The sequence below is a fragment of the Theropithecus gelada genome, chromosome X (genome assembly GCF_003255815.1).
Source record: "Theropithecus gelada isolate Dixy chromosome X, Tgel_1.0, whole genome shotgun sequence".
In the NCBI taxonomy this organism is placed as follows: domain Eukaryota; kingdom Metazoa; phylum Chordata; class Mammalia; order Primates; family Cercopithecidae; genus Theropithecus; species Theropithecus gelada.
In genome coordinates, this window is record NC_037689.1 from 53,462,370 (window position 1) to 53,483,715 (window position 21,346).

Here is a 21,346-nt window from a genome sequence, read left to right on the forward strand (position 1 = left end):
AAAAACTTATAAAGCACAGAGAACACTGAGTAAGCACAGAAGAGGTGAAAGGCAGCCAGAGAATGAATTAAAACAGCATACACAAATGTGTTCAATCTAAAGCTGTGGGTCTCAATCTCTAGCGTGCATAGGAAACATTTGAGTAGCTTGTTTAAAATCGAGATTGCTAGGTGCCACCTCCAGACTTTCTATAATTCTATCAAGAATCTCTGCTCTTAACAAGAACCTTCACAATTCCACAGGTAAGCTCCAGAACCATTCTTTGATAAAGAATTTATTAAAGCATTTCTGATATGCCCCAAACATTACTTCTTGGTCTCCACAGGGCAAAGGTGGCATCTGTCCGTGACTTGATTTTGAAGATCTAAATGTAAGGAACATTATGAGCTCAAAACATTTTCTTTGACCATGTTAAGCCCGTGAAATGTTATCAAGTCACATTTCCCAATAGATTTATTAAAACAAATGCCTCATGCCCTATTTTTATTTTCACGAGTGTATATACCAGATATTTCGAAATGATTAACCTATGTTTGCATGTGGAATATCTCCTCCTGAAAATGTTTCTTTGTATTTGTAATGACTTTTTTTTCTGGTTATATCATATATAGGCTGTTGGGGCTGGAAGGAACCTGAGAGATTATAGTTCAACCTTCTTGTTTTGCATATGTAGAAATCAAGATTGCAAAGGTATAAAACAGCTGCTGAAAACCATAACTTGAGCTGTCCTATTTAGATATGGGAAATGGAAATTACAAACCTTTGTGAGATGAGAAAATCCTTAAACCTTAGTGGTTTTAACCAAATGTTTTAGATCTCTGAGCAAAAAGGCTTGTTGCTGTTAAATTAAATTAAATTGGGCCTAAAGCTGCCTCTGTACATAGCAAACTGCAACCCAGTTTGGCATGTAAGCAATACGCAACTTAAGAGTACATTCTTGTAACAAATAGCTGAGTCTCAGCCAATCCCAGCAGTCAAGATTCAGCTAATCACAGGCTGTAAACTGATCAGCTCATGTCCATATAAGGCAAATGCCTATTTACACTATTCCCAAGTAAGCCAAATTCTAAGCTGTAACTAGTCAAGCTGTTTCTGTATGTCACTTCCTTTTTCTATCTATAAATACTGCCTGCCCACCTTGCTGGGTGGAGCTTTCTGAACTTCTAATTCTGAGTACTGTCTGATTCATGAATTGTTTTTTGCTCAAATAAACTCTGCAAAACTGAATTTGTCTAAAGTTTGTCTTTTAACATTGCTAATTGTCAAATATATTCTGTTTATTCCTACCCACTCAACAGAAAATAAAAGAGGTGTTTCAAAGGGGCATACTTAGCTTCTATCTATTTCTACTAATCTTTATTAGTGAAGACAAGAGCTTAGGGGTTACTACCATTTAACAAGGCAAGTGCTAATCTCTAAAAAGCTGATAGTTTCCACAATTTGTAAGGTTTAGGTAAAACACAGAGCCTTTAGATGTGTTGGAGTATATTGCTTGGTCTTTAAGGAACTCCTCAGTGTCAGGACGCTAAGAATTATAGGGGCTGATAAAGTGATTGTTATTTCTCTAGACACAGATATTTCAACTGTGATTTGGTTAATGCCTAGTTTGAAATCCTTAATAAAACTTTACTCTGAAAGGCATGCATTCTTAAAGTGAAATGTGTTATATTGAATTCATTTTTCACTTTGACTTCCTTTATAAAACTAATGATATATCCCTATAAATCTTTAGTACCCTCATGTAATAAAATAGCACTTAAGCATGCATAAAGAAAAGGTAGGAATGCAGAAATGATAAAGAACCACAATACTGCCATAAAAACAGACACAAAGACCCATGGAAAAGACTAGATAACCCCAAAACGAATCCACACACCTACAGTTAACTCATTTTTGACAAAGGTGCCAAGAACATACAGTGGGGAAAAGACAGTCTCTACCACAAATGGTGCGGAAAAACTGAATACCCATATGCAGAATGAATCTAGACCCCTATCTCTCACCATATACAAAAATCAAATCAAAGTGGATTAAAGACTTAAATGTAAGACCTCAAACCATGAAACTACTACAAGAGAACATTGAGAAAAATCTCCAGGGTGTCATCAACAGATAAATAATTTGAACTTGTACTTCAGAAACAAAAAAATTAAAGAACCACAGAATTAAAATGGGAGCTATCTCTTTAAATAAAGAGAGAGAATTAATCCCAAAGAGAAGTCAACATTTTTTTTCCTAGACAGGTTTTTAACTCCAACATTCAAACATAATTAGCATTCTAAAAGTGAGAGAAAGAAGGTAAGAGATATTCAATGTCCAAGTTGCATTTTTCTCTCAAAGGTAGACCCCACCTCTTTTTGCCCTTTCTTTGTTCTCCATTATAAAAAGACACTAACTATTCTAACCTCTAATAGCAAGTACTCCCCAATAGATTTGCTGCTTCAACAGACTATATAATGTCAGTGTCCTTGCCTCTTAATGTTCAGAATTGTATAAATGTCAATATTTTATATAACATTTACAAATTTTTCTGCAAAATATAAAAATCTCACAGAACGTAAATTCTGCTGAAATTATGTTGACAACATATTATGTGATTTTCATAGTTAATAGTATATACAATGATCTGGAAAAATAATCTAGTAGTAGACTAAATTGAAATCTTCATATATATTTCTTATATAAAAAATTGACTTCTCAAGTTATTAATATTTTAAAATTAAAAATACAAGGATTGTAGATATGGAATTTTAGAATGAAAAACACTTTCTTTGACTAATTACTATCTTAATATTGGGTAATGTCATTAGTAACTGTGTGTGTATGTGTGTGTGTACATTTAAGTAAATAATTTTCTCTTTGTTTTTTGCCCACTTAAAGCAGTTAATGTTTTTGTTTCATTTGATGGAACTTAAATTATCGCTGACTACTTACTTTTCTTCCTTATACCTCTTGGCCAACATGTGATGTGATAATGCATGTGGAATGATAGTATATAATTTTCTTGAATTAACTTATGAGATAGGATTATACAATTTCGATTAAATTTCTTTTCTCTCAAAGACATCTTATTTACTTTATACAATGCCTTTTAGATTAATCAGTTCTATTTTAATTAAGAAAACCAAGGTAGAAAAATTAAACAATTTTTCCAGGTTCATAAAATGTGATTGCAGAATTAAAAGAATAAAATTGTAGAACTGCAGGAGAACTGGAAGAGACTGTTCATGTTTCTGGTCAAACTCTTCATTTCAGTGAAGGAGAAAATTGAAGTCTGAAGCAGTTAAGTGACTTGATCAAGATTATATACTAGACAGTTAGTGACAGAACAGAACAGAAGGGAAACTGGGTTGCCCAGCTGCTGGCTCATGTCTTTCTACTCTACCATACTCACAAATTTCAAGTTTGAAATTTTTGTATTCATATAAGTTAGCTGGAGGCAGTAAGCATAGCCCTATAAAGCAACTCTTGAACACTTGGAGAAACATGTTATCAAGTGTAAATTAGAATAGTATTGGGAAGACCTAGTGAGGAAACAGCCAGAAAAGAAAAGATTCGTTACGGAATATGAATCAAAATTTGGAGAATAAGAGGCGAGAGAATGTTGCAAGTGTGAGAACCAGCAAGGGTACACACTCATATGGGAGAGTGAGGAAATTGTTGGAGAGTAGGAATGCGGTTAGAAAATAGAATCTATTGATTCTCTTGGCTCAGAGAATCTATGTTGGGGAGTAATAGAATGACGCGTGGTGAGAAAGGAACTGGAGGCAGAAAAAGAACAGAGAAGGGAAGGGCTTAGCAAGGACTTAATAGGCACAGTTGGCAGAGAGTGAAGGGCCTACTAGATTCTAATGATTAAATATAACTTCATTAGAGCAGTGATTTTTTGGGTATGCTTTATTCATGGTTGTATCCTCCGTGCCCAGAAGAGTGCCTAGTACATAGCAGGCATTCATTAAATATTTGTTAAATGAACAAATAAATAAATGAATGAGGGAGATATGGAGATTTACAACATGGAAGCTTTGAACAAAAGAGTAATATGATATAAACAGCATCCAAGGTAGAGTATTCTTGTAAATGTATCAATATGGCTTAACATGATGACTTAAATAAGACTTTTAATCACAGGAAAAGAAAAGATGTATGGCAGAAGAAAAATAAATGGAAGGAAAACGATACAATATGGACTTGTATTTGGAAGCACAAGAATATCTCTTACGAGCCAATGGAATGCAAAGGGAAACTTCAAAATCATTTGGATTCAAATTCAATTTTGCTTCTTTAAAAATGGACACCTGGGAAATAAAGCACCAATGGTTTTATTTTTTCAAAATATAAGAGCAGTTTCAGAATCCCTCACAAAACAATGAACAAACTGTAATTTTTTATAATATGTTATAACTTGGGCAAACACAGGACTATTTTTCCAGGATATCATGGAAACTATTTTTTAATTGTGGCAACTTTTCATTTTAAAATAACCCCCATGGAAGAAGTGACAAGATTCATAAAGCAGGTTTATCAGTGCCACTAATGCGTCTATATCTAACTCTTCCAGTGTTATTCTATCCTATTTCATAATCATCCCTAATTACTGCCTTTACTATACTTCTCTCAATTGAACTCTGCCTTTTGCTATAGATTGACCAATACCCTAATTTCAATCAAGTGTTAGGAAATAAGCTAAATTGCTTTGATGTGGAGAATTATTTCTTTGCTTTTTATGAGTGCTTATAACATATCCTGTATTATTAGAGAGGCCTATATAAAAGCCCAAACCATTGATTTGAATATTTAAATTCTAGAATTCACAGCACCTTAGATAAGCTAAGGTAACTGTTTTCTACCTGATTAATGACAGCAAGAATTAAACTGCGGTAGCTGACACATGGGAAACTGCGGAGAATGAAGGGTTCATATTTTGGCTGACATGCTGTTTGCGACTTTTAATTCTCCTTTTATTTTATCAAGTTCACATGAGGGAGAGAAAAGGCACTCAGTGATACTCGGAACAATTATAGCACCTTTCTTTTTCTTTTGTGCAGAGAAGAATAACTTAACTTTACCTGCCAATATTTTCTTCCATCGCACATTTTCATTCTTTTTTAATGACGAATGTTATGAAAGTGGCCTATGTCATCACACATACTGACCTCTCTTAAGAGTTTAAGCTGTAGAAAGCTAACAGAGACTCCCTATCTTTGAAAATGCTATTGCCATTGTTGCTCTCAGTGTACCACCAACAAGTTGATACAAAATTCATAAACAAAATAGGGAGATAAGGAACAAAGTCTGGGAAGCCAAGGTGCAAACTTGGGGGAAAGAAGAAAAAACACCTTATACATAAAAATAAACTCTGTTCTACTCCTAGCAATCTACTTCTCATAAAAACAAATCCTTTTCTACTCCTAGAAAAAAATCTACTCTCTATTCCATCCTTTCAATTTGTATGCATTTCTTTGTAGAAGTTTCCTTCTTTCTTTATATGCTATGGTATCGCATGGTGGTTAAAAGTTCAGACTCTGAAGTCAGAATCCCTGGTTTCTTTTTCTTTTTCTTTCTTTCTTTTTTTTTTTTTGAGACAGAGTCTCACTCTGTCTCCCAGGCTGGAGTGAAGTGGTGCGATCCTGGCTCACCGCAACCTCCGCCTCCCAGGTTCAAGTGATTCTCCTGCCTCAGCCTCCCGAGTAGCTGGGACTACAGGTGCGTGCCACCATACCCAGCTAATTTTTGTATTTTTAGTAGAGACGGGGTTTCATCATGTTGGCCACGATGGTCTTGATCTCTTGACCTCATGATCCACTGGCCTCAGCCTCCCAAAATGCTGGGATTACAGGCGTGAGCCACCACGCCCGGCCAGAGTGACTCATTCTAACATTCAATGACCTGGCCTCTTAGAGTTTCTAAACCACTTGACGGTTAGTTATATCTACCTGGCCCAGACTCCCTGTTTTCATCTTGTATCTTCCACTTGCTAAGTGACCCTAAGGAAGTTATTTAGCCTCTCTGTGCCTCACTTTCTTCAAATGTAAAAAGAATTTAACAATAAAATCTACCTCTTAGGGTTGCTGAGAGCATTAAACCAGTCAATGAATGGAAAGTGCTTATGGCGTTGCGTGGTATGTAGGTACATCATGTAAACGTTAGTTGCCATCATTATTTCATACTTGATGCAGACATTTACAATAGTGCTTCTGAATTAATAAAAATTCAGATTTTCCTCCTCATAGAAGTATATATGTTAAAATTTTGGACAAGTTAGAAGAACTATAAAGAAGAAAAAAAAACTCCCTTCTGTAATCTTTCTATCTAGAGGTAGTAACTACTCCCACCCTTTAGTGCATACTCCCATAACTATTATTAAGTCCATTTGGTCATCTTCTACCTCCCTTCACTATCACCTTTTCTCTAGACATAGAAGAAAGCACAAAATAGTTTTAATAAAGAGAAATGAATTAAGAAAGGCAACTGCTTAGAAAGCAGGAAGACTGGCTTTCATTCCCCGCCCTTGCTGGATCATTTAAGTTACAAGGGGCATTTTACTATCTCTATCCTTTTGTTCCTCCACGGAACTACTGCAAAACTGGTATAACAAGAACTTCCCTCTGCCCCTTTTACAAAGATGCTACGATGCATCCATTAACTAACTTCTCAAAAGAAAGCTGGCACATAGAAGGGGGCAAAATATGAAGTATGTGAGTATAGTACAACTAAAAGCTTAGTTTACAGAGGAGGTGTTTTAACAAAATCTGAGAGGAAGCAAAAGACAGGAAGTTGCTATAGTCTCTCTTTAACTGTAGGAGCTATCTCCTCTAAACTGTTAATTATAATGTGTTACAGTTCTTAAAGACTGTCCTCTGGTATGCATTTAGACTAATGCCAAAAATAATTCCATAATATCCGTTAATTTGTTATCGCTTTTTGTATAACCCTGTGATATGCCAAAAGAGAAATTTATGAAATTAGAATAGCTGAACCTCCTCATTTGAATTCACTCTAATGTCTTAATATCCATGTCTCCTATGGTTATAAAACATCACCATTTTAATCTAATCTGAATCCTCAAGTGTCATCTCCATACCAAGCAAATAAATGATTCATTTATTCAAAATAAAATGAATCATTCTGAAATTGGATGATTTACATAGACATGTGAGATACTAGTTGCTTGTGCTAAGACAATGAGGAAAATTTGGCCATTTTAATTCATTTTGGCCTTTTTGCTCCAGATCTTTTCCTACCTAATGTTGAGAGACTTTTTCCGAAGTTCACTCCACTTGAAGTTCATGTTATCCAAACGTCTTTGTAACAGGACTGCATCATCAGAACCTTCCAGGGATCTCAGGACTTTTTGGCTGTTTTCATCCAGGTTGTGATAAACATCTGTGTGAGCTTCAATTTCACCTTGGAGGTCCTACAGGACAGCAGGAAGAAGAATATGTGCAGAATTACCAAAGGAAGCAAGCGATGAATGTGAATTTGGAGAATTGCAAAAAATAAATAATTATTAGTTCAAAAGACACTTCAATCAGGTTAACTAACAAGAAGATACATCTTAAATCCCTTTTCTTGGAGTATTGCCTTCACCTGTTATTATGTAGATTTAAAATGGGCATCTTATTACATGTAATAAATTTACTCCTTGCCATTATGAGTTGGAAAGTAATATATTTATAACTTCATAAAGTTCACTAGTTATATCTTCTAGTCTATGAACAAAATGTATTATTTTATGGAAGTGATAGGAAATAAAATTCTATGATAAAGTATACCCCAGTGCCAATAATTTCATTACTATATGGATCAAGTCATATTTTCTATTCACGTAGTAGTCTGTAGAGTTAACTCTGACCATAAAAGCGTGGAGAGACTAATAAACAAGATTGTACTTGGTCCACAGCACCAGCACATTCCTGGGAGTCTGTCATGGGGGAGAGAATCTTCTTGACAACACACATTAAGTTCACCTTGGTATTATAGCATCATACATAGAGTACAGCATCATACATTTATTAGTTATGATTTCCCATTTAATACATATTTTTAGGCTTGACAGGTAGAAAGTACATAGGACCTTGGTAAGAGTTATGATAAGAGGTTATGCATTCAACCTCATTTGTATATACACAGATCAAGAAAATTATTATAGTAGAAGAATCTGACCTTTACATGGTATGTCTTCCTGTGTAACATTTTCAGCTTGAACCGAGGACTACAGCACTGATCCTGTTGCATAGCAATCCTGAGAAAACCCAGAAACTGAAAGAGCCCCGCTTTAAAATGCCAACTTTGCTTACATTCTGTTGACAGAATGAATTTTGGAGCACAGGCCTCACCAGTCAATAATAATAAACGGCCACTTTGTACTCTGCACTAAACAGTAGCCGGGCGTGTGGATGTGGGAGGAACCTCAAAGAGAGGAGGCCTGGAATATGCAACTGACAGTTTATATTAAACAGCCAACTTTTCTTATCATTTTGCCATTACAAGCCAGAGACATTATAAATTCATTTTATATATGTGTTTCCCTCCTTGTTCCCAGCAGAACAGTCAAAGCCAAGGGAACATTCCTTTGAGAGCTGCCGGGTACCAGCATTCCTTTCTGCCTACACAATGAATGGAGGCTTTGTACATTATCTGACTTGCTCTTAGAGATTTGTATGCTTCTGTTCAACAAGTTTAAAAATTCACTCTGAAGCTCCAAACAATTGGATTGATCTGTGTAACTAGAAAAGTTTTTTTTTCCCCTCTCTCTCTCTCTCAAATTGAATTAAATTACTCTGCTAAAGTAAGGGAGAAAGTGGCAGAAATAACATGTTAGAAATTCTGAAGAACTGGCTCATGTTTTTAGCCACCGCCTCTTAAGATGCAGAATTCTGAATGTTAGACAAGTAAGGTAGACAGACAATGAATGTCTGTTGTCACTATTTTTGGCAGCTAAAGCATCACTGATGGACTCTAAAGAGAGTTGTGTCCCATTCTCTTTGACTGGGAGACAGGAAGGGGAATATGGATAGAACCACATCAGAAGTTGAAAGAAGGGAAATACTGAAACAGACTGAGTAGTATCTCTGTCCCATCAAAACCAGGTTTGTACTGGAAGGGTATAGCCTGATTTTGAAACTAGTTTATATGGTAGAAGGTTAGTATTGGGATTCTTGAAGAATGAAGTTTGGTCAAATAGATAGCCATTTTATGTTTTTCTTTCTTTCTTCCTTTTGCCTACATAGAATAACACGTCTGCCTAATTTGCACTTCTTCAGCAAAAGAGAAAAGTGAGTGAATTTATCTAAGTACTTCAGGAGAAAAAGCCAACCAGATCTAAGTTCCAGAAAATTCCTTCACTTGTCTTTTACTTTTCTTGTTCTGTTGTATTTGATTTGTACAACACTTTCCTTTTGTGTATGCACTTAGGGGATTAAAGACAAACTTTTAGTTGTTCAACAAAATAAAGTATTTTCACTAGTAGCATCAGTTTTCCATGTTTACTATATTAGTATACATATGAAGGATAGTACATTTGAATTTTTATATCCTACATTGATAGCAGAGACCCAGGCTCAATCACGAGCTCCTTAAGGTTATGTATACCATGAAGTCACCAACACTTTCTTTGTGTTGATTCATGAATTTGCTAATTTTCATCTTTGCCATGTATATTATACTGCGTATAGACATCTTTGTTGTATTATCAACAAATAAATGAATATAAAGTTGATAAACAAGTAGTTATTGAGGACTGAATTACTGTCTAGTTTTAGCACTTTGGGAAATGTAAGAGGAGTACAAATGATAGCTCTGTCTTTAATTTTCCTAAAACCTAGTGCGCACTTTTGTTTAATTTGTTTATAATTAATAATTTAATTTGTTAAATACTGATGGGAATTCCTGCCAAGTCTTCATAGATACGGGGATAAAGACTCCTTCCTTTTGAAATGCAGAAATGGCTAAAGTTGTCTTAGCATTGGCAAGAAGATAAGTCTTCTGTCAGTACTCGTTTTCTAGGTCATGATGGTGGTATACAGCTATAAATGACACGTGTACAGTAAAGGGCTTTACTGGTTACAAAGCACGTACAAATGTACCACCTTAGTCATTCCTCCCCCTGGCTCTGTGAAGTACATCACATTTTCTGTTTTGCAGATGAGAGCACTGTGACTTGGATGTTTAACTGACTTGCCTAAAAGTCACATAGCTGATAAGTGTTAGAACTCGGAAGTGGATCCAATTCTCTTGATTCTAGAAGATCTTGGGCTGTCACCGCCAACCCATTTGCCCGAAGCATTGGACATAATATACAGTAGTCATTGAACCTGAACGAAGATACTACTTGCAAGAGGAAATAAGTGACTGTTGAGGGAAAAGCACCTTGAGAGACAGCAATCTTGAGTTTGATAAAATGTTTACCCACGTGGATTGATTTGTTCTCAATGAAAAATTGAATTCTGACTGCTCTTTTCACTTCTCATTTAGCATGGGGCATCCTGGACCACCTGTGAGCAAAAAATGTTCACACTGAAAAGGTTTCCTTTCTACAAATTTCCCTGCTGCCAGAACAGAAATTCTGCCATCAGTAGTTCATCTCTTTGTCTACAAGAGCCATGTGGACCATACCACGTGGAACCATACCAAGAAATGATTTGACGCATCAGCATAAACATAGCTCATCCATGTTCCTTTGGGATGGCAGGCTGGTAGGAAACCTGTCAAGCTACAGGATTCAGATAGGTTGCCCTAAAAGGAAGGTAAGTATTGGGAAAGAACCCAAGGCTCTCTTTCAAACACTGGCATGCTGTAGTGGAGATTTTTCAGTATCAATAAGGCAACATGAGCCATATATATAAAACTACCATAATGATATTTGTCTAAACTCATCATTTAAAGACTAAACCTCAGACTCAGGTAGCACAAAAAAGCAAAAGATTGATATGGACAATCAAGTGGGGTTCTCAGAGGGTAGCCAATCTGGACAAAGGGTAATTTTCATGGAAATTTTAGGATAGTTTTATTTCACTTCTGACTTAAGTAGAAAAGATCATTCATTACTGCATTCACTGTATGCTCTCTAATTTTTTTCTTCTTTTTTGTGACTGTAGTCTTTAGGAAAAGCAATAACGAATAAACAAAGGGGAAAAGGTATTTGTTATGTAACAAAAACCATAGCAGCAGCAGCAGCAGCAGCAGCAAAAGCAACAACATACATGAAACTTACTATATACCAGGTGCTGTCCAAAGTGCTGTATATACACGAGCTCATTTTCTCCTCTCAACAACCCTCCAGGGTAGGGGCTACTATTACCTTCATTTTCCATATAAGATAATGAAACTACTGTAAGGTTAACTAAAAATGCCCAAGGTCACACAACTAATAAATGCAGCAAGATTTAGAACCTAGTCAGTCAGACTTCAGGGACTGTGCTCTTAGCCACTAGGCTATACTACCTTTCAAGTTTAGTTGTTGGTGGTAGTTTTTCCTATTAATAATGCTACTACCTAAATTTTCACAAATCTAGGACTGCCGTTAGAAAATAAAGGATAATGATTTCAGCATACAAAGAGCAATTTTATGGTCTTATTAATATAAAGACTATTAAACAGATTTGTAGCAGTAGACAGAGATGCATCCAATACAACAAGAGAAAACACAAAGTAGTTGAGAAAATGGGTGCAAACGAATAAAAGAATGTGTGTCCCATAAGAGAAATATTTGGTCTAAAGTTCTGCACAATTATAGAGCAAATTTCAGCTGGGAGTACCAAAAAAGTTCAGTTACGAGACAAGCAATATGTTCATAGTACAGCAGTTTTAGGAGTAGGGGAGATCCTGTTTTCTGAAGGGTTTTTACAGATTCCACACTTCCTTCTTATCTGAGTCTCATCTACTCCTGCTGTGAATCTCCTTTCTCAGCTTCCAGAGAAAATTCATGGCAAACTGCAGTTAAATAGACACAAGTTTGACTCTTCTCTTCTCCCCCTTATTAGCCACATAATGATGAAAACTCTTTTATTACTCTGGTTTCACTAAACATGAAATAATAATACATATCTGCTAAATTTTTTGAATATTACATGGAATAATTTTTGTAAAATAATTTGAATAGCGTCCAGAACACAAGAGGTCTTTAATAAATAATAGCAAATGCAGGGCTTACTATTACAAGATAATCCATGTGGAAATCAGATGATAGAAATAGATTTCATGAAGTTACGGGACTTGGCTTGAACCTTGAGGGATGTATATGATTGAGAAAGGGGGAAAAAAGAAAATATTCCAGGTAAAAAGAATAGCATGGGAATGGAGTAAAGGTGAAATGAATTTGGTTTATGAGCAGGGACAATGAATTGCACAACCTGATTGGAATGGACAATGAGTGTTGAGAGAAATAGGTAGAATGCAGCCCAACTGCATAAACCAAGTAGAATAAAGTCTTCCTTTAGGAAGCCACTGAGAATAAAACTTTATAAAGAAAAGAACAAAGATAAGATTATTGAATATTAAATTTGTACTATTTCATTCAACAAGAAGAATGATCCATGGTGTTCACAAGTAATAGTACAACTGGGGAAGAATAGGAAAAGTTATGGATGTTTTACTAGAAGAAAAATAAAGGAGGGAGATACCAAGAATTAGTGCTGTATCCTTCTTTTTATTATTAACCATTTTATTAACCATTAAACAAATGGTTGTGATACTACTCTAGAACATCATGAATAATCATATCCACATATTTCCTTTCCCATGTAAATGGAATTATTGGTCTCTAAAATAGGACTCAGCAAATGAAAACTTCCCTATTTTAATATAGCTGAGAAGTAAGGAAACAAACACAATGGCGTAGAAAGAATAACAATAAGTGACCAAATCTCCTTGAAAATTTTATGATAGACAGATTATCTCTAAGCTCTTCTGAAAGCAGTTAGTATATGAATCATTATAAGGCCATTAGTTCCTCCTTGCTGATAATTTTTACCTAATTTAAATTAGCTTGATGGGGAAGAAGTGGTCTGATTTCTAAGAACTTAGAAGGTCAGGAACATACAATTCGAAATAGGAAAGAAATTATCCTAAGTGGCTAAATTGAGAGTAGGAAGAAGTGACACCTTACAGAGAACCAGAAAGGTGTAAAAGGAACCACGGCATGCATAACTGACCAGGGTCACATAGTGTGGAAACTAACAGCTCTCCATGCATTAGTAGCCCTTGAAGGCATCACCTAGTTTTATAGTGAAGCAAAATAGTTAATGCTCATGATGATGATGCTGAGTTAGTCAGAGAAAGCAGATTTACATTCAATAAAATCTGTTTAAGAAGAAAGCAGTGTATGTAAATGCTTCAAATGACCAAATGACTTTTATTTGATACAGTTGTTTTGAAAAGGTGTTAATGATTCAAATAAAAATAAAACAAAAACAATTATACAAAAGTAGAACTCCCTTAGACTGGTTATCCAAAACGACTCATTAAACATGAACTCTAAATAGTAGAGCTTTTGGAGCACACTTGCATACACTCATACATACACACACAGAGAAACAGATACAGATATTCTATTATGAAGACATAAGAACAGAAATCGAGAGTAAATCTTTAGAAACGTGTACAGCAATCTAAAAATAAAAAGCGTGGGCTTAAATTTTGTATGTCTGGTATTTATAATTTTTAAAATAATTCATTTTTATTGCATGTTACAAAAGTATCAGTCTATTATGGATTGGGAATTAAAACAAGCCAAAATAAAAAACCCCCAAAAACCCTGAACAGATCTTTCCTAACAAATTTTTTGAGAAGAATCCATAGGAAGAAATTGGACCCACAGTCTTGGCCCTTATCAGGATTCTAATCTAACCGCCGGAGGTTTCTAACTAGATGAGAAAATGCAGTTGGATACAGATTCACAAGAGGGCGTGACCGTTTCTTTCCCTTCTTATTCTATATGTGGCCATGCAACACCTTTAAAAGTAGTAGAGTTGTCATCCCAAGAGAAACAAGAGTTAATTTGAGGACTGTTGTTTGGCTTGGAGCCTGGTTGCTCTAGGTAGATAAGGAGTATGTTTTCAGGTCCACTGCATTGCGTTGCGTCTTAAACGAGCAGCTATGGATTTAGGAGTCCACAGGCTTTGCTTTAAAAATGGCTGTTATTAAAGTCCTCAGAGACTATTATCCTGCAGGGTTTGTTGTCTTTGCTTTCATATCTCATTCGAAAATTCTCACACTTAAGCACTACAACAGCAGAGAGAAGGGATATGCTCTCTTGCCTCAGTATATTCCCAGGGGCAAAGCTTTATTTCAAAATCTAATCTTTAAAAATGCCTGGCCTACAGTGGATTACCCCCGGAGGAAACTGAGCAAAATCCCATTTGTCAAAACGCCTTAAGCAATCCCGAACTCTGGTAATATGTGATGCTTTCTCTCCTTGTCTGACCCTTTGACTCCATTCTTAAAATTACTTTTTAAAATTGATGAGTTCATTTAAGATATACTAGGTTGGAAGTAAGATGAGAGGTATCTTTCTCATCTATATCTTGTTTTTCCTAGTTTCTTTTCATCCAGTCACAATGCAAAAATTCGCTGCATATTTATTCATCACACAAACATGCATTAAGTACCTATTGTATGTCTATAAGTAGGGCCAATAATACCTTCCTTTTGAGGTTTTGGCAAAGATTAGATGAGATGATGTGAGTAGACCAACCAAGTACCTAACCCAATGCCTAACCTACTGTGAGGTTTCATCAATGTTGCATCCTTCTAGTCCCCCTCTCACTTTCTGCCATGACTCCAATCCTGCTAGCAGAGAAGACATGAAGCTGTTCAAAAGAAAATGAATACCTACTGCATGAAGATGGGAGCCAGAGCTATAGGCAGGAGCTAAGAGGTAGTTCTCAGGAAGTTCAGGTTCAAAGGGTACAGTGTAGCCAATGAGAGCTTAGAATGCAGCCTGGAGGTTACATCTGATTCTATAAGGATAATATTCTACTGTAGCTTCTTGTGTAAAGGTGTAACATTGTGAAAATAGTATTTGGTAATGATTATTGGGAGGATGGTGTTCAGGGTAAATGTAGCAGGGTCAGAGTGAAGGCAGGAAGTCTAGTGGACAGGCAGTCCCAGACATTCAGGAACCAAAATAGCAGTGGCTCCAGAATCAGAGAGAAAGTAAAGAAGAGGGATGCTATCATCATTGAGTGCTCATAAGTTATAAAAATAGCTGTATGTGTGATTTAATTTCATCCTTCTCTTGTCCTACCTTTGGAAGGTAGAATTCAGGAAAGTGATAACTATTCACAAGTACATTTTAAAGATAGAAATGTTATTTAAAGTTCTATTTCTCAAGGAGTAAGAAAAAATTACACCTGCTATGTTTCAAACACACACACACACACACACACCCACACACACACACACACACCCACACCCACACACACCTTGGGGCCAAATAAATTAGAATGACAAAACCATTACACCTAATGACAAGGGCATTGACATTGAAGCTCCATATAGGCACAGGTGACTCCCACCTAAAATATACCCTATCAAGCATTCCTAAACTATATGGGAGTGAGTTCTAAAGGACACAATTTCTTGAGAAAAGGTGGGTAGAGTAACACTGCTTCAGATATTTTTAAAAAGGTAGAAGCCATCGACCCAGTGGAGAACTAATGTTGATGTTCATTTGGCTCTGCACATAAAGTTTGAAAAAGAATGGCATGCCTTTTAATTCCGGTGTTGAAAGAGAAAACAAGTCCTAAGACAGGCTGAGTTTTCTTTTTTAATACTATATCTAAAATCCATATAAAATACTGTGCTGCAATATTATTTCTGATATTGCTATACAGCTTCAGTACTCATAATTGGGTGAGCATTTCCCACATGAGACATCTTTCAGATCACTGCTAACAGTAATCTTGAAAGACCTTAACATGCAAACTCTAGATTGTACATTTAAGTCATAGAGACAACCACATATGAAAAGTCTACAATGTGGAAAGTACTTTTGGTTTTATATTATATTTTATGTGCAGGAATCAGTCTGTTTGAAGAAAACTACCCTTATCTGAGAAAGACCAGATGGGTCTTTCCAACTCTGAGACATATTTATTATCGCAGAGCCATGATGAGGGGTGGAGGTAGAGTAGGGGGATGAAACAGGGCAGGGGCTAATACTTATAGCCCTTATAAATCCTTTACACCAACTCTATGACATAGGCCTTCTTTATCCCCTATTGAGGAAACCATGATTTTGAGAGGTAAAGCAACTTATACAAATCATAGAGTTGTTGTTATGTGGCAGAAGCAGGGTTAGAGCAAAGATCTTCCTGAAACTAGGTTCTTTTTATTCTCTTCCCTCCAAGCTCCAATGTCTTCCTCATCCATTAAATACAAAGCAAGTGACTTCTGACTTGGGCTACATGCATCACAGCAACATAATTATAATAACTTATTAAGGCATCTGTGAGATATTTAGTTTCAGAGCACTGTGATGCTCTGATAGGAATGGTCAGCAACTGAATTATTTTCCAATTAGGTATTGTTTTTAAAAATTGATCCTAAGTCAACTCAGAACTAATATCATGATGATTTTGAATGGTTCTAAATGAACATAATACATTCCTATTCTTCAAACAGGTAACTCTCTTCCCATGGGCCAATACATATTTGGTTATATTAATCTGTGCAATTTGTCTATATTATATATAGAGTTAAAAGCTCGAAAAGCTCTTATTTCTGGAATCTCTTTGTCACGAAGCTATTTTTTGTCCTCTAGAGAATCACTGTGGTTCAAGGTTGTATATTAGAAAAAAGCAATTAGTTGATGTCAAGTCTCATCTTATCCCAATAGCAATATGTAAGAAGAAGGCAAGAACATATGGCAAAGTGCCATAATTATTTTTGATCATACACTAGAAATTACAACAGCCATGTAGCTAATTTCCTCTGGCTTGTTTTAATTATTAGGGTTGTAAATGCAAACAACTTCATTTCATCCCCCACTTTCCCCCCAAAAAACCTCATAATATTCCCACACAACCACAAAACAACCCTACACTGATGTAATTGTTTAGAATAGGTTAATGATATGAAAATCTAAGACATTTCTATTTTTTTTCATTTTAAATAGCAGGACAACTTCCAAAATAATCACAGATACTCATCAGACACAACTGTATTCATTTGTGGGTACTCTTTAGCCTACAGCATAGAGATATTAACCTTAAAATTATTTCTAGGCATTCATAAGTTTTGAATGTTAAAGAAGGTTCTAGTACCATGATGTTAACTAAAGTCCTGCTGATATAATTGGATCTGATTCCCTGGTGATCTTTGGTGAGTTAATTTCTGTCTACTACCAAGTAGAGCAAATTCTTTCTTCTGCAGAGTGTAACTTGTGTGTATGTGCCTCAACAGTTCTTTCATCCTATTTTGCTTTTCTTCTCTTATACAATAGGGCGAATGGTGACGTGGAGAAAACAAAGTTATTCTTTTGTTAATGTATGAGGAAAAGGAGGAAGACAGGGGATATGCATATGGACACTGATGTAAAGGTAAGTAACATTTTGCATATTTGCTGGGGAAAAATGTCATAAATGAAAAGTAGGCAAAATGCTAAGGGACATTTCCTCATTCTTAGAACCCATCCATGAGCTTTCCATTGTGATAAGGTTTGGCTTTGTGTCCCTACCCAAATCTCATCTAGAACTGTAATCCCCACACATCAAGGGGGGATCTGGTGGGAGGTGATTGGATCATGGGGGTAATTTCCCCCATGCTGTTTTCCCATGTAATAGTGAGTGAGTTCTCATGAGATTTGATGGTTTTACAAGGGGCTCTTCCCATTCACTTGTTCTCTCTCTCTCTCCTGCTGCCTTGTGAAGAAGGTGCTTCCTTCCCCTTTGCCTTCCACCATGATTATAAGTTTCCTGAGGCCTCCCCAGCCATACAGAACTGTGAGTCAATTAAACCTCTTTTTCTTTAAATAAATTACCCCTGTCTCAGGGAAGTTCTTTATAGCAGTGTGAAAACGAACTAATGTACATCATGTATCTATTAATTCTTCCCAAAGCATTCGGTTCAGTTCAGAAGATCTAGAGACCCTTAGACCATCTCACTGAAGCGGGTCCAGGGTATTTTTTGTGGCCTTTTGCCATGATGCAATGCGCTTTTCAACTGAGAACAAGTACATTTGGAAAATCATCCCCAAAAGAGCAAGATTTGGGAAGGCTTAGGCCTTTCCATGCCCACATGACATGTTATGTAAGTCTTACGAAGAACTAGAACAGATAAAAGGATGACTTTACAGATTATTTTACATCATAAGAATTTTTACGTGAGAGCGACTTTTTGAGACAGTTTTGCTCTTGTCGCCCAGGCTGGAGTGCAATGGCGCGATCTCAGCTCACTGCAACCTCTGCCTGCCTCCTGGGTTCAAGCGATTCTCCTGCCTCAGCCTCCTGAGTAGCTGGGATTACAGGAACCTGCTCACCACGCCCGGCCAATTTTTAAATTTTTAGTAGAGACAAGGTTTCACCATGTTGGCCAGGCTGATCTCGAACTCCTGACCTTATGTGATCCACCTGCCTAGGCCTCCCAAAGTGCTAGGATTATAGGCATGAGCCACTGCACCCGGCCTATATTTTAATATTGATTAAAGAACAGGGGAAATCTGCCTCATAACACCCTGAGTAAGAAATGAGAAATTGTAGCTGCATATCATCATTGTCGCTGACCCTGAGTATAAACGAAGAAGTCTCATGGTGACCAAAACAGAGAATTGTTAACTAGGTCATGTTCATAGTGCTTTACCATGGACAAATGTTTTTGATCCACCCTTCTAAGGCAGGGGTAGAAAAGCTGTTGAAATGTTGTAAATCTCTGCTTGAGTTTGCGATACAGTTTTAAATTTAGCAGAAAAATATTCACCAACAGGAGAATGAGAAACCAATGTGGATAATGCCTAATTATTAATGTTATCTTGAATAGAAAATAAAAAGACTTGCTGAAACCTTCCTGCCTGGTTTTGTCAGAGTTCTCTTCCTTTTACACATTTACTTTTTGATGTTTTCCTTTTGTGGGCTGGCAGAAAGATGGGGTCACTCTAAACGTTTACTAAAAATACTCTTAAAATTATAAGATGTAAATTTTTTATTTTAAAGAGCCCAAAGTCTTCTGAAAAAGTCTTAAGCAAATAAATGAACCAAAATAACATGTGATAATGTTAAACTGGAACACAGCCCTGTGGGAACAGAGAACAATTAGCCTTGACCCCCAAGATTTGCAGATGCCATCATACAAGCAATGATATTTGATCAGGGTCTTGAGGGATGAGTAGCAGCTGGCCAGGGGTGAAGTGGGAGAGTGAAATTTGAAGCAGTGGGAAGAACATGAATAAAGTTGAAGATAAGATGAGATAAGACTACACATCAGAGCTAAGTAACTCTCGGGGGGAAGAGGGGAAGACCCATGGCAGGAAGAGAGACAAAGTGGTAAGATCAAAATTTCTGTTTCTCTCTCTCTATATATATAGCTGCACAGGAAGGAGGGCCTGGATTGTGAAGGGGCTTGTATATCAAGCTAAGGATTTGGACTTTATCCTGTGAAGATGTCTAATCTATTTAAGATTTTTTGGTAACATCATCTTGGTGGCAGTGAAAAGATACACTAGAGGCAAGAACACTAGAGCCAGGGGAAACAGTTAAAAGGATGTTATGACAGTCTGACCAAAAGACTATGGAGATCTAAACTAAGGTAATAGACATAGGATGAAGAAAAGGGAGATATTTTCGAGAGATCATGAATACAACTTAGAGACTGACTGAATGCAAGGATAACATGTAGGGAGGCAAGTTGGGTTTCTGGCTTAGAGAAGAAGATGGGGGTGATAACACTACCTATTATTAAAGTGTTGAATTTCCAAGGATATATGAGCAGTTTAACCACAGGCTAAGACTTAGTGATAGGGTGTGGAAGGGAGAGTGGTGTTGACCTTTGTCGGGGGGTACATGTCATCCATTCATGGGCATGGTAGCCTGAAATAGGGGCGGTAAAGAAGGGCCCACCAGGGAGTCAGTCTGTGTTCTCTTTCTTGCTCTCTCAAGCATCTGTGTTCTTTGTGTCATCCACACATGTCTGTGAGTGTGAACTTGCATCATGCATCAGTAGTTTCTTTAGTACAGTGGTTCTCAAACTTGAGTGAGCTTGAGAATCACCCGGAGGGCTTATTAAAACACAGGCTGCTGGGCTCCACTCTCAGAGATCATGATTCTGTATGTCTGGGGTAGAACTCAAGAATTTGCATTTCTTACAAGTTCCCAAGTGATGCTGATACTGCTAGTCCAGAGATCCCATTTTGAGAATGAAACACTGTTCTGGCATAACAGCCCTTAATCTTCCAAAGGTCATGAATGCCTTTAAAAGAATGATAGATCTTCTCCTCAGAATCCTGCAGAAATATTTATAAACACAAAATATGACCTATTAGTTCAGGGACTTCTGCTACTGTCACTTCTACCTCCACCTCCAAGAAATACAATGGATTAATGAAGACAACGCATCCTTCCAGCACCATTCTAAAGGAAAACCCCCAGGAAGAAGAATACATTGGAAAATGGCACCAAAATGTGATTTTACTTATTTCGGTGTCTTAGAATTACTCACAGTGAGCCTACGTACAAAATGACCCAATTTGGTGAAGGAGACCTGTTAAAGGACAGTTCTTGGGTGCAATGAGGAAATTCATTTCACTCTAAACACATTCAGGTAACCTGACCTTTTCCCATTTTAACCTGCCATTCACTTGGGAAATAACAAATAACAGAGAGGTGGGTGGGTAACCATGGAGAAAAGGGTACATTTAGCCAGGGGCCTGCCTGTGGAAGGACGCAGCAGTTTGCACCTCGGGAAAGCGGAGGTAGGGCTCTAGGCTCTCTGTCTGGTAGCCCAGGGAAACAGTTCAAGATCAAAGGAAAAGATAATTAAGAACGTGCTTAAAAGAAAACTTCAAATCAGCTGTGCTACACAAAGATATGAGACAATTCCTGTGGTAGAGAAAAGAGCATTTTGACTTTACCCTAAGAATCTTTCTTATGTGCTTTCCATAGCCCAGCGGTATAGATATTTTTAAATGACCCTGGAAAGAAAGCAGAGGTGTTCTTTATTTCATGAATAGAAGGCAATCTTTCATTTAAAGAACCTTAACCCTGCTCTGCATGCATGCATGAAGTCAGGAACACAAGGGCAATATTGTATTATTCATTTCGGCAACTATAAATTCAAATGATGGCTCTGAGGTTGGGGAGAAAAAGGCCTGCTGAGCTGGAGAGCAGAACGCTTCCTTCAGCTTATCAAAGAA

At 36.8% G+C, this 21,346-nt stretch overlaps 1 protein-coding gene across 1 annotated transcript in view; it reads right to left on the bottom strand.

The window, feature by feature from the left end:
• DMD (dystrophin) overlaps positions 1 to 21,346 on the bottom strand; it is a 2,044,437-nt gene that overhangs the window by 380,228 nt on the left and 1,642,863 nt on the right. The window contains exon 55 of the mRNA XM_025371836.1: positions 7,245 to 7,417. Within this exon, the coding sequence (XP_025227621.1) occupies positions 7,245 to 7,417 (173 nt within the window). The remainder of the gene's footprint in view (positions 1 to 7,244; positions 7,418 to 21,346) is intronic.